This window comes from Miscanthus floridulus, chromosome 4 (assembly GCF_019320115.1).
Source record: "Miscanthus floridulus cultivar M001 chromosome 4, ASM1932011v1, whole genome shotgun sequence".
Lineage (NCBI taxonomy): Eukaryota > Viridiplantae > Streptophyta > Magnoliopsida > Poales > Poaceae > Miscanthus > Miscanthus floridulus.
Window position 1 is genome coordinate 84,817,175 of NC_089583.1, and position 14,309 is coordinate 84,831,483.

General features: G+C 42.4%; 1 protein-coding gene and 1 pseudogene across 1 annotated transcript; one reads left to right on the forward strand and one right to left on the reverse strand.

The window, feature by feature from the left end:
* Positions 1–8,763: 8,763 nt before the first annotated feature.
* Positions 8,764–9,417, reverse strand: LOC136548733 (uncharacterized). The gene has a single exon (XM_066540154.1). It carries the CDS (start codon positions 9,415–9,417, stop codon positions 8,764–8,766), a length of 654 nt encoding a protein of 217 aa, XP_066396251.1.
* LOC136548734 (uncharacterized) lies at positions 9,416–11,222 on the forward strand (annotated as a pseudogene).
* The last annotated feature ends 3,087 nt before the right edge of the window (positions 11,223–14,309 follow it).

A 14,309-nucleotide genomic window follows, 5' to 3' on the forward strand; every position in this document is an offset into this window, starting at 1 on the left:
CTACTGCGGGATCTATACTAAGTCCACAACTTAGTGACTATCCTCAACGTGCGTACCTAATTTGTTTGTGGATTAACTAAGGTCTACATCAATCTTTTGATGATTACCTTAAAATGTGTTTATACAAATTGCATACACTACTTGGCATCTACTGTTCAACAGACTATGTCCATATTATTAGAGGTCTACATCTTTATGATGACTACCTCTAATGTGTTAGCATAAATGAGGTTTACACTATTAGTGAGATAGATCTTATCGCCTATTTATTTTGCATTAATTAATACAGTGTCTCCATAGCAATTTTAAATTTATCCTTAGCGTAAATTCAGAAAATCTATGGTTTAAATCTTGTTAGAATAATAGCCAAGAAAGAATTTGATCTTTCGCTCTTGATGGTCACTATTATCTTTTATCTAGCATGGTCAATAGACGCAATGTTAAACATGATGTTCTATGGATTCATAGCAATATTTGATGCTTCTCATATGAGAGCATCACCACTTATGATCAATTTAAATATGGAGTTTTATTGAAATAAAGCACCATATACATCTAGATCGCACGTATATGTATCTCAATGGGTGCAAATTGAAGCACTATATGGCTAGCTCTCAATGAATGATATGAACAACACAAGGTAGTCATTCTGCCTAATGCCAATTATGATTGGTCACAATTATCTCTAGGACTTTATGTCCACCTAAGAATAGAATTATGTTGTTCCCCAAATATCCTTCATATTGTCTTTTTGCGATTGCTCGTAACTTACCATAGGTATTCTGAATTAATTCCAAAATTACTTCAAGTCTAAGTGTATGATAAACTCTTATTGGGGAATCATCATTAGCATCATAGTGATGCTCTATCATCTGAAGTACATTGAATTTTCAGAATCATAACAAGTTTGATGCCATGTAATAATGTCATCCATAGAACTTTAATGGTAAGATTTAACGCAAAAAGAAGTAGCAGCCCCATGCATTCTTTAGGGTCAAGGCATTTCCCAAATATGACAGAACCATATTTTATCCCAATTGTGTATGTTACAGCCACACAACTTAGAAATGTCATGCTTTAAAATATTTAATTGATCGGTATTACAAATCCATTAGACATAAATATCCGACTTCACAATAAAGATATAAAGCACGCTTCTATCTTCAACCTGACACCACCAGGAAGGCCAGTTGTTCACAACAAGTTTCATGAAAAAAAACAAGTAGCAGCCAAACACTTAATTAATAAGTGGGTCTTATGAGCATGGAGAGCACGATCATTGAATTTACTTTGCTTGATCCATTTTGGAGACCAAATTTTTCTTCCATTTACAAAGATACCCAGTATCTACGTCCTATTTTGGTGTTGTAATATAACATGTTATCATCAATTTTAATTGAATATCACAATAATGTGCCATCACATTTGATATTCTATTAATTAACTTGTATGCAATCTATATATTTGCAAAGAATATCATTATATTCTTCATGCTATATATAGACCTATACGGGCGTCAATCCAAATGCAAAGAGGAATTTTGCTTAGTGGATTATTGCATCACAAACTCTATACATAGGAAAGCAAAATATTCCTAAACGCTTACATAGAGACAAGGAAATATTTTGTTAATCGCTTGACGCGATGTCATGATAGTAGGCTTTGGTCGTCCTACTATCATACTCCCTATTGGTACTTAAATAATAATCATGAATTCATTCTTGTATTCTGATTCCAAAATGTACCCAATTAAAATTATAGAGATATCCGTCAATGTGGTTTTCATATAGAAACCCCAAGATTACAACTAAGAGGAGTATTTTTCTCTTAACAACGGATACGGCAATACTTAAACAAAACATCCTCAGTTGGATTTGACTACATATACATAACATGTATCCAATGTTGTGTACACATAATTCTCTCTCTTGATGTTAACAAGACTTGGCACATTTGCCTTAGCTATTCAACTATAGAGATAACTTGAGAATTATTGTCAATTCTATTGGTCATAGCATCAATATGAGCCACTATATTTCTTGAAGAAATTCAAGAACATACATGTGACTCTATTTATCATTTTATGGACCATAAAGGTACTATGTAATGCACATTTATGCATCTATAATATAGTCCTAGGTGTGTCTCTTAGTCATGAGAACCATCACTATGCCATACTCATTGCTCGAAATCTTCAATTTAGAGCAAATTATCCTAGATGTGGGAGCAAATTATCAAGTACCTTATGTCCATACCAATAATAGTTTTATTGAGTCTCTTATTGAGAATCAAATTGCATGACATTAAAATAGAATTATAATTTACCAGAACTAAGTTGTTTTCATGCGGTCTTACACACCGCATCGTTAATTTAAATTCATTAAGCTGCACTTATACAACTTCCTCTGTTGTAGTATGTACGTGAAACTTTGGCCGTAGCCAAACATTTCCCATCTACGCATCGAGTATGTTTTCACATACCCATATCACCACCCCAACATACCAATGGGCATTAGGGATCCTAAGAGGTAACTCTACAGGGGGATTTATAGATTGCCCATATGTTGTTCACATTTGAGGATAATTCTAGGTATTAGGGAGAGATTTATACCATATTAAGAATGTCAAGAATAAAAAGAGCAATCCTCACATCCACGTACCAAAAAATTCTAAACCTAATCATTTAGAATGTCTTATATTTGTATCATATTGCAAAGAATCTGCCAGAAACATTTACTGATAATAAGGGTGTCATAAAATTCTCTTATCCTACTTATAATGCGCCCGAAAGAATAGAGGTACTAATTAAAACTATTCAACTCTCACTTCCAAAGAAGAGGGGGAGAAGTATAGCCGCTCCTAAGGATAATGCTCCAAGTAAGCGTCCAAGAATATCGAGGATAATATCCTCCAAATCAGTAAATCCAAGCCAACCTCAAGTTGGTAGACACCCAAAATGGATGAGCATCTAAAACCCGGATCAAAATCCACCCGGATCAATGGTGCACCTAAATTCTGATCCTGGGATATTGGAACACCCTGACTCCATATGGGAAATGACTTGGAGTCCAAAAGGGTTAACATTTTCACATGCTATATTGATTTCAAGAACCGAATCAATCATTTAAAGACTATAAATTGTCGCGGCATATACTCCTCAAAGATTGCTTTTTTACCTTACTGGATCTAGACCAAAAGTCCTTGGAAGAGTGTCTTCACACTCAAATTTGGTCAAACTAAAATATGGCAATTAAGGAGATTGCTCTTGTTCAATGATGAGAAGTATTACCACAATAATATCTTCCCTCATAGAGTTTCTTTTCAGAAGCAAGGTGGTGAACAATGAGAGCTTGTAGCATATGGTTTCACGTAGAGACCCAACATAGCATACCCCATGGTATGTGTGAAAATAAAGTTTTCCAAATTCAATAATTGGCATATCAAATGAATTTGATAGATTTTGACGTATATGTCCTAATGGACTTCATATTCTGAATCCAAATACAAATCGCAACATACATTATGTATAATTAAGCATGATTGTGTATATTGGTTATTTTGATATCATTATGATACATAAATAATTATGCAATCATTTGAGATATAATTTCCATCATGTGGATTTGAGATGGAGGATTTGGGTAAGACCAAACATTGCCTAGGCTTACAACTTGAGCACCGTCCCTCAGGGATTTTAGTGCATCAATCAGCCTATATCCAGAAAATATTGGAGAAATTCAATATAGATAAATCATATCATAACAAAACTCCGATGGTTGTTCATTATTTAGAAATAGAGAAAGATCCATTTAGACCATGAGATACTGGAGAAAAGATATTGGGACCAAGGTTCCATATCTTAGTGTTATTGGAGCACTTATGTATCTTGCAAATTGCACCAGGTCTGATATCGCATTTGCAGTGAACATACTAGTTAGACATAGTGCAAATCCAACTCACCGTCATTAGACGGGAGCGAAGCATATCTTTAGATATCTTAGTGACACAAATGATCTTGGTTTATTCTTTAAGAGAAATCATGATCCCAATATAATTGGATACACAGATGCTGGTTACTTATCTGGTCCTCATCCCAAACTGGATTTGTATTCTTACATGGAGGTACAGCTATTTCATGAAGTCTTCTAAACAGACTCTGACGGCGACCTCTACTAATCATTCTGAAATTATTACTCTATACGAGGTATCACATGAATGTGTATGACTTCGCAGAATGATTAACCACATACAATATACATGTGGTATTGGTTCAATTAAATCACCTACAATTATCTACGAAGATAATTTCGCTTATGTTACATAGATGCAAACAGGTTACATAAAGAGTAATGTCGCTAAGGACATTGCCCCTAAGCTATTTTATCCCCATAAGTTACAAGAAAGCAGGAAAATAAACATCTTGCAAATCACCGCATGAGATAATCTCGTTGAACTATTTACTAAGTCCTCACCAACTTCAATGTTTCAAAAATTTCTACGTAAGATTGGTATGCGATGACTTCAAAATTTGCAAGAATTGGAGGAAGACATCTCCTAGATGCTGACCAATACTAGTATCATATTATACTCTTTTCTTTCACAAGTTTTACTCATAAGGCTTCTTGTTAAAGTTTTTAATGAGGTAATATTAACATAAGCATATCTCATATTTTCTATTTTTTTCATCAGGGTTTTTTATGGGAAATATCAAAGACATATATTGCTCTCACAACTCATTCATGGTTTTTCCCTAAAAAGGTTTTTTCATGTGAGTTATCCAAGAGGCAATACTGTAGAATAGAGAGAATCACCACACACCCAAAGTGGGTGGGGAGCCTTTCATATATAGGGCCAATTAGGCACACATGGCAAGTACAAATATAGGAGGCTATTACCTGTACAAGGAAGCTATCCTAATGTAAGGAAACTAGGCTATACATAGCAACTAGCCTATCTAGGGGATCTCTCTAATGATCCTAATATATACATATCCTAATACCCACCCGCAGTCATAGCGGGAGAATCACGGACGCATAGACTAGTCCGGAAATCAGTGAAGAGCTAGACAGGTAGACCCTTGGTCATGATGTCTGCGAATTGGTGCGTGGAGGGAACATGAAGAACTCGGAACTGTCCTAGAGCAACCTTCTCATGGGCGAAGTGGATGTTGATCTCGATGTGCTTTGTGCGGCGATGGTGGATGGAGTTGGCAGTCATGTAGACGGCGCTCACGTTGTCATAGTAGATGACCATCGCACGTGGGATCGAGATGTGGAGTTCCTGGAGCAGCTGACGCAGCCAGCAGCACTCGGCCACAGCATGGGCCACTACACGGTACTCTACTTCAGCACTAGAGCGAGACACCGTCGTCTGGCGCTTGGAGGACCAAGACACCAGGTTGTCGCCGAGGTAGACATAGAAGTCGGAGGTGGAGCGACACGTGTCGGGCAGCCAGCCTAGTCAGCATCGAAGTAGGCAGTGAGTTGGTCGATGGTGCCGGTGCCCAAGTGTAGGCCGAACGATAGGGAGCCTTTGACGTACCGTAGGATGTGCTTGATCAGCGCAAGGTGCGGCTCGCGGGGGTCGTGCATGAAGAGACAGACCTACTGGACAGCATAGGCCAGGTCCGGCCTCGTCAGAGTGAGGTACTGGAGTGCACTAGCAAGGCATCTGTACTCCGAGGGGTCAGCGATGGTAGCGCCTTCTGTGGCGGACAACTTGGTCCGAGCATCCACGGGGGTAGCTGTCGAGTGGCACTCAGACATGCTAGCACGCTGGAGAAGGTCTACAACATACTGCCGCTAGGAAAGGAACAACCCACGGCTGTCCCGAGTCACCGAGATGCCGAGGAAGTGGTGCAGGTCACCGAGGTCCGTCATGGTGAACTCCAAGCGGAGGCGCACGGTGACGTGCTGGAGAAGGGCCGACGACGACGCGGTGACAATGATGTCATCGACATAGAGAAGGAGGTAGGCCAGCATGTCGCCAACTTTGTAGATGAACAGGGAGGCATCGAACTTGGAGGGGGTGAAGCCGATGCTGCGGATGAACATGGTGAAGCGCTGGTTCCAAGCACGCGGCGCTTGCTTGAGTCCATACAAGGACTTCTACAGCAAGCAGACAGAGTCAGGGGCAGCGGGGTCGACGAAGCCGGACAATTGCTCACAGTAGACCGTCGCGTCGAGGTGGCTATGAAGGAAGGCGTTCTTCACGTCGAGCTGGCGGATAGGCCACTCCCGAGATGCAGCGATGCTGAGGACAGTGTTGATCATGGCCGGCTTGACCACCGGACTAAATGTCTCATCGTAGTCGACGCCGGCCTGTTGGGAGAAGCCACGGACAACCCAGCGCGCCTTGTTCTGGGCGAGGGAGCTGTCGGCGTGAAACTTGTGCTTGAACAGCCACTTTCCAGTGACGATGTTCGCACCAGATGGGCGAGGGATGAGGCGCCAAGTGCCATTATCGAGCAGCGCCTTATGTTCTTTAGCCATCGCAGCGCACCAATTGGGATCGACAAGTGCGCTGCGATAGTTCGCCGGGAGGGGCAAGGCAGTGGAGGCGGAGAATCCAAAGCGCTCGATAGTGTGGAGACTGCCGATCTGTGAGCACGTCACAGGCCACACGATAGCCCGAGAAGCTGCTGCACCAGGGCCAGCAGCGGTTGCTGGTGCTGCTGGAGGCGCAACAGGGGGCACCAGTGGTGCTAGAGTTGCAGCAGGTGCCACTGCTGTGACCATAGGAGCTGCTGCTTGGTCATTCGGTGCTACAGGAGGCTGTGCACAATGAGTGTAGACAGCGTCGAAGCGCTGGCCGCCTAGCCGGGGGCCACCCATAGGAGGAGCCAAGGGGCCTAGCTGGAGAATGGTCGGGTGCTAGAGCTCTGGGGACTCGTCCACGCTGGAGGTGGGAGCCATAGGGCTAGCGAGCAGTGGAGCGATGGGTGCAGGTGTCATTGAGGAAGATAGTCCCTGCATCAGGAAATCAAGTGAAGACGGCATGGAGGCCGCTGATGGTGCTGCCAAAAAGGGGAACACCAATTCATCAAAAAAACATGGCGAGAGATGATGATGCGCCGAGTGGACATGTCGAGGCAGTGATACCCTTTGTGAGAAGATGGGTAGCCAAGGAAGACACAGGGTGCTGAGTGAGGGGCTAGTTTGTGGGGGGAGGTGGCAGTGAGGTTTGGATAGCAGAGGCATCCGAAAACTCAAAGTGAGGAGTAGTCAGGGAGTGTTTTGTGAAGAAGCTGATATGGTATATTGTTTTGTACGGAGGAGGATGGTTGCCTATTGAGGAGGAAAGTGGTAGTGGCAAGAGCCTCAGCCTAGTAGGGAGGAGGCATGGACGCATGAAGAAGCATGGTGCGAATGGTGTCATTTGTGGTGCGAAGCATGCGTTCAGCCTTGCCATTCTGTGGAGAGGTATAGGGACATGAGAGGCATAGCATAATGCCATGGCTAGCGAGGAAGGAGGTGGTAGCATGGTTAATGAACTCAGTCCCATTATCAGCTTGGAATGATTTGGGTGTGGCGCCAAACTGTGTTTGAGCGTAGGCAATGAAATCGACTATGTGGCGGTGCACCTCAGATTTGTGACGAAGTGAAAATGTCCAGCAATAATGGGAAAATCATCCAAGAGAACAAGATAATATTTAAAACAGGAGGTGCTAAGGACCAGGGACGTCCAAACATCATAGTGAACTAAAGCAAAGGGAGCAGTGGTCACAGAAGTAGAATGACTAAATGGGAGCCGAACATGCTTGCCAAGTTGGCAGGCATGGCATAGAGATGATGGGCTCTTATTACAGGAGATGACCGACATGCTCTATAGAGTGGCGAGGCTAGAAGGATCAGGGTGACCAAGGCGGTGGTGCCATAGCGATGAGGTGGTGGTGATGCTGCAGTGGTGCGCTGGTGTGGAGGGGAAGGTGTAGAGGTCGCCACCACTATTGCAGCGAAGAGTCATGCGCCCCATCTGTTGGTCATTGACAGAAAAAGCGAAGGCATCAAATTCAATAGAACAATCATTGTCATGTGTGAATTGACGAATGGAAAGAAGATTACGCACGAGGGCCGGTGCAACCAGAATGTTAGTGAGGCGAAAAGTAGAGTTGGGAGAAGACAGTGTGGAGGTGCCACGACATGTAATAGGAATGGTGCTGCCATTGCCAACCATGATGCCAGAGGCAGGAGGGGGGAGATGGGATAGAAGTATACCATCCGAGGGCGTCATGTGAGTTGTGGCGCCGGTGTCAAGGACCCAGGGGTTGGACCCCTAGAGGGACATTTGGTTCAGGGCAGCGACGAGGACGGCCTGATCCCAGCCGCTGGTTTGCTGCGAAGGAGGAGGGGCCGCACAGTCGGAGAACTGGGCAGGGGCGAAGGCGGTATGGGCCTGAGGATGGGCACCAAGGACGCCGGGGCCACGCTAGGCCAGGTTCACTGCCAGCGAGCGCCACTGCTGCTGTTGCGGCTCGGCTATCCAGGGGGCGTAGCAGAACTAGGGGCTGGTAGGCGGTGTGGGTGCCCGTGGCCTGCCCCCAGACTAGGGGCCGCTGCCACCGCCGTGGCCGCCCCGTCCCTTCTTCCTGAAGCGACTGCTGCCGTCGCCGCTACTGATGCGACCATCGTAGCCGCCGTCGCCATGTCTGCCCTGGCGACCGACAGAGGAGCCACCACCCGTGGTGGGGGAGGCTGAGCGGCAAGCTGGACCGCACGTGGCGTTGAATGTCGTCTGGGCGGCGACCGTGCCCTCATTGGCAAGTCAAAGTTCCTTGAGAACGAGCTTCTCGCGAGTGGTGGCAAAGTCCGATAGCGGGTGCGAGTCAGCGATGTTGTCCATGGTGCTGGTGAAGCGAGGATTGAGGCCATGCAGAAGGTTGAGGACGAGCTCTGGGTCAGTGATGGTACGGCCGATGTCACGGAGTGCATCGGCGGTGGCCTTCATCTGTTGGCAGTACTCATCGATGGAGGAATTGCCCTGGGTCATGGAGTGGAACTTGTGACTGAGGAAGATGGCACGTGGGGCCTTGTTGGCCTTGAAGAGGCGCTTGATGGCGACCCAGAGCTCGCGCGCGGTCTGGTCCGGAGCCGCAGCAAGGCCGAGGACGTTGGTCCCAACAGTGCCGAGGAGCCAGCTGCGAACACAAGAGTCCACAATGGCCCAAGCAGGGTCAGTGAGCCTGGCCGCCGCCGTGCCATCGATGTGCGGGAGGAGGCCGAATTTCCCACAGAGGGAGGTGAAGAACGGCGACCACTGGTTGAAGTTTGGGTGGTTCAGCTCCAAGGTCACCGGAACATGGGATTTAACGGAGATTGTCGTGTAGGGGACGACAAGGATGGCGGGAGCGGAGATGGAGTCCGCAGCCAGCAAGGTTCCAGAGGAGTGGGAGGTAGTGGTGCCAGAGGAGGCCGACATGGTGCCTGGGAAGAGAGCCACTGGTTCAACCCAAAAGCTTAAGCTAATGGGGAGAGGTGGGCAATTCATTTATATTCCAACACCCCCCCTCACGTGGAGGCTCCCTCAGGCCTCAGACGTGGAATAAGAGCGAGCAACAATTATTTCATTTAATTGCGCTAACCAGGATTTGAACTCTAGACCTCTAGCTCTGATACCATGTAGAATAAAGAGAATCACCACACACCCAAAGTGGGTGGGGAGCCTTTCATATATAGAGTCAATTAGGCACACATGGCAAGTACAAATATAAGATGCTATTACCTGTACAAGGAAGCTATCCTAATATAAGGAAACTAGGCTATACATAGCAACTAGCCTATCTAGGGGATCTCTTTAATGATCCTGATATATACATATCCTAATAAATACCAATAATATGTCGTCACATTTTCTCATAATTTTTCTACTGGGTTTTTACAGGAGTTTTAGCAGCATATCATTTTATATTACTCCTCATATTTTTCCCGAAAGGTTTTTGGAGGAGTTATCTTTATGTCGTATCTCCAATATTTTTCCCCATTGAGATTTTTAATGGGATACCAATGACATAGTGGTTTATTTAAATCATAAATAAATATGTTATTTTCTCCTTATTTTTCAATAAGGTTTAAAGGAGTTTTTATGGCATATCATATATTCCTCATATTTTTCCCATATGGTTTTTCGAGGAATTTTAGCTTACAATTGTATTGATCTCAAGGAAGATTCAATCAAGGGGGAGTATTGTGAAACGACATCTATACGCGAACGGACGTCTACAGACGAACATGCGTCTCTTCACGAGTGATCTCATCCATCAAGCACATGATTAGTGGATAGAATTAGACAGCTAATTTTAGTTCCAAAGGACATGTCTTTTGGGAACAGTCGTATCCCTTTGTGACACCCCTTCACTTGTATAAATATATTTTCGAGATCAATAAAAGCAATTGTTCTTCCACATCTTGTTTATTTACATTCACTTCTAACAGATTTGTATGGTTTGATCCAACACCTGCACATTCGAGAGAATAAAGACCAGGGAATTGTGTTGGAAGAGGACCTTGATGAATTAAATGCTGAGGCGCGATGGACGGCCTTGGCAGAGGTTAGTTCATCCAAAACCTTCAGTCATGCTGCTTTTATTGCTAATATCAAATATGCTTGGAGCCTGAGTTTCAAGCCCATTGAAGAAAATTTGTTTGTGCTACAATTTTCCTGTCTAGCCGTTTGGGAGATTGGCGCAAGGTGATGGAAGATGGTCCATGGATATGTAGAGGGCATGCTGTCCTTTTGGAAGAATATGATGAAATCACTAAGGCCACCAAGGTGAAATTTAAGAGTTTGGCTTCTTGGGTTCGTATATATGATTTGCCTACAGGTTCAGGACAAATAATACAGGACACCAATTAGGGAACATAATTGGACATTTTCTGAAAGTAGATTTAGATGAAGATAACAATTGATGGAGAGACAACCTGCACATCAGAGTGAAGATGGATCTGGAAAAACCTTTGACTAGGGTTGTTTATATTTCGATTGGAAATGGTAACCGAGAAGCTTTTCGTGTGAAGTGTGAGAAGCTTCCAAAATTCTGTGTTGTTTGTGGACTTTTGGGTCATGTTGAGTGTGGTGATGGTATGCATGATAAGAAGACTCTTCAATATGGGGATTGATTGATTTGTAATCTTGAGATGAAAGGGAAAGTGAAAGGTAGCAGATCCTCTGGCTCGGCAAATACGAAAGTGTCGGATCTTAGAGAGTCGGACAAATTTTCTTTGTAAAAGGAAACTTTGAGCCTACAAGTGGAGGTGGCAGCCAGAGAGATTGGCTAGAAGTCCTTTGAAGGGAACTGGTGGTCGCGATCATGTGTAATGGAAGAGACGCTCGAAAACTCTTCCCTTCGGAAATGCTGAAAAGCAAGATATTGGTAATCTAGCCTGGGCACTCATACTTGCCACTAGCAAAGAGGGTTTGGTCGGGACCTGCGAACATTGGGGGGTAATACGTATGCATTTAAAATGAACAAGTTTAGGGTCTAAGAATGCATTTTGAGGTTACCGAAATATAGATGAGAATGCGAAACGAGTTCAGTGATTATTATTGAAATTTACTTATCGGCCCCACAATCATTGCACCTTTAGTATGCCGCAAATTCTCAAGATTCAAACCTCGCGTAGTACAATTAAGACCTTGTTAGGTACAAAATTTTCTTCAGTTCCTAAAGCAGTTACACTTCTGTACCAAACGGATAAAATCTCAGTAATTTCTCACGCGGAGCTCCTAAAAAGACGGCTGGTTGCCCTTTATACAGCGGCTGCTGCAGCCATATAACAATGAATAAACACACAAAAACAGCAACAACCTGTAGTACCAGCCAAGAAAAAAGGCAGCCGACCAGGCCGTAAAGAAATAAGCTTCTCTCAAATCAGTGAAGCTAATGGTTGGGACGAAATAAAAAACGGTTAAGCTCTCGTGAGGGTGTCCGGACTGATGGACGCAGCTCTCGCACTTGTTATCGTGCCGTGCTCCCGTTCGTGACCCTTCTAAGAAAAATCTCTCTATGGCGCTTCGCCTTCACTGCGCTGTCCACATTCCCCACTCTTTGCTACATTGGGCCGCTCGCCTGCACCGCGGCATCCGCCTACTGTGGCCACCTCCACGGAGCCGACGAGCCACCTCGCTGCCGCTAGGGTCTAGCCGCACAAACGGCGGGCGCCGCTTTGTGGCCAGGCGGCCAGGAGAGGTGTTGTCGCTAGCCAGGCCCAGGCTAGTAGGCGCAGCTAGATCCTGCCAGACTGTTGCAAGCGTATGTTTCAAGTGTGAAAAATGGTGAAAAACGCATGTTACAAGCGTATGTTTCAAGTGTTTCAGATATTTCAGTTATATTGCAAGTGTTTCGTATCGATGTTGCAAAAATAGATTGAGTGATGCATATGTTGCAATGGCTATATACCTACGTTGCAAGTGTCTATTCCAAATGTTTCGTCTGTTTTTTCAGACATATGTTGCATGTGTATTTTTTTGAATGTTGCATATGTTTCACACATTTATTGCAAATGTTTTATCCGAATGTTGCGTATGTTTTGCAATGACTTTTTAAGTGTTTTTAAGGTGTTTTTGCAAGTGTTTCAAAATCATGTTTCAAGTATTTTATCTTTTTTCATACGTATGTTGTAAATGTTTTATCTAGATATTTCAAAAGTAGATCGGGTATTACACATGTTGCAAGGGCGCTGCTGGCTGATGAACAACGGCCTGTCTCTGGGATTCGGCTCCTACCTCGTGTCTTCCTCGCGCGGTGCGCCTAGCTCTCTCTTATCCTCTGGAATTCTTTGGGTCCGAACGTTCGGACCCGAAGCTCGCGCCGATGGTTCCCGCGCGTGGGCGAGAAAGCGCACAACGGCCAAATGACGGAAGTGACAGCCCACGGAGTAATGTGCTGTGCTAGCATATGTTTAATGGGCCAGATTTCTTCCCGTGGCCCAATACCTTAATAGGATTTTTTGTGTAGGCAGGGGAGGAAGGTATTGTTATATGTCCGTTCTCTAGTTTGATTTTTTTTTCATTTTTGTTACTCTTCTCTTTTCTTTATATTTTTATTTTATTTTCTTTCTTTCTTTTCTATTATTTATTTTTTCTTTTCATGCTTCAATTTATTTTTTATTTTCATTTATTTTTATGTAATTTGTATTATTCTTTTCATTTTGTATTTTTATCTTTCTTTTATTTCTTTTTTGCTTTTACTATAATTAACTATTTTGTTTGCTATATTGTATTTTATTTTTTATGTTTTATTCTTTTATTCTTCCATTTTCCCTTTATCTTTCTTTATGTTTTCTATATATTTTAAATTTTCCTTTTCTATTTTACTCTAATCTAATTTACTCTAATTAATTATTTTGTATTTTCATGTTTAACTTTTTATTTTTTTATTCCATGAGATGATATGATGTTCACATGGATACATGTGATGTTCTATGATATATTTTTGTGGTGTTATATATATATATATATATATATATATATATATATATATATATATATATATATATATATATATATATATATATATATATATATATATATATATATATATATATATATATAGCCAGCTACAGAATAAGTTATTCTGTAGCCACCTCTATTTACCATAATTTTATATACTAATTTACCATAATGTCAATATATATTTACTATAGTTGGGTTACTATAACACACGGGGATATTTACCATAACGTTATAGTAAACCACTTAGTAAGGAGTTGCTATAATCTCATAAATTAATATAGTAATTATCGTAACTCAAAGTGGCTACAGAATAAGTTATTTTGTAGCCAGCTACAGAGTAGTAGTTCTATATATATATATATATATATATATATATATATATATATATATATATATATATATAGAGAGAGAGAGAGAGAGAGAGAGAGAGAGAGAACACCACATGTATTTTGTTATGTTCACGTGTATATATATATATATATTATATATATATATATATTAAGAGAACACCACAAAAATATATCATAGAACATCACATGTATTTTGTTATGTTCACGTGTGTGTGTGTGCTCTATGATATATTTTGTTATGTTCACGTAGTATACTTGTGATGTTCTATAATGTATTTTTGTGATGTCCACGTGGTATACATGTGGTGTTCTTCATATATTTTATGATGATCATGTAGTATATATATGATGTTCTATTATGTATTTTTCTGATGTTCACGTGGTTTACATGTGGTATTTTATGATGCATTTTGTGATGTTCACGTAGCATACATATGATGTTCTATAATATATTTTGTGATGTTCACAGAGTATACATGCGATGTTCTATGATGTTTTTTATGATGTTCA

Excerpts from the sequence above, each read along its gene's own strand:
- LOC136548733 (XM_066540154.1), bottom strand. The coding sequence starts at position 9,417 with ATGTCGGCCTCCTCTGGCACCACTACCTCCCACTCCTCTGGAACCTTG.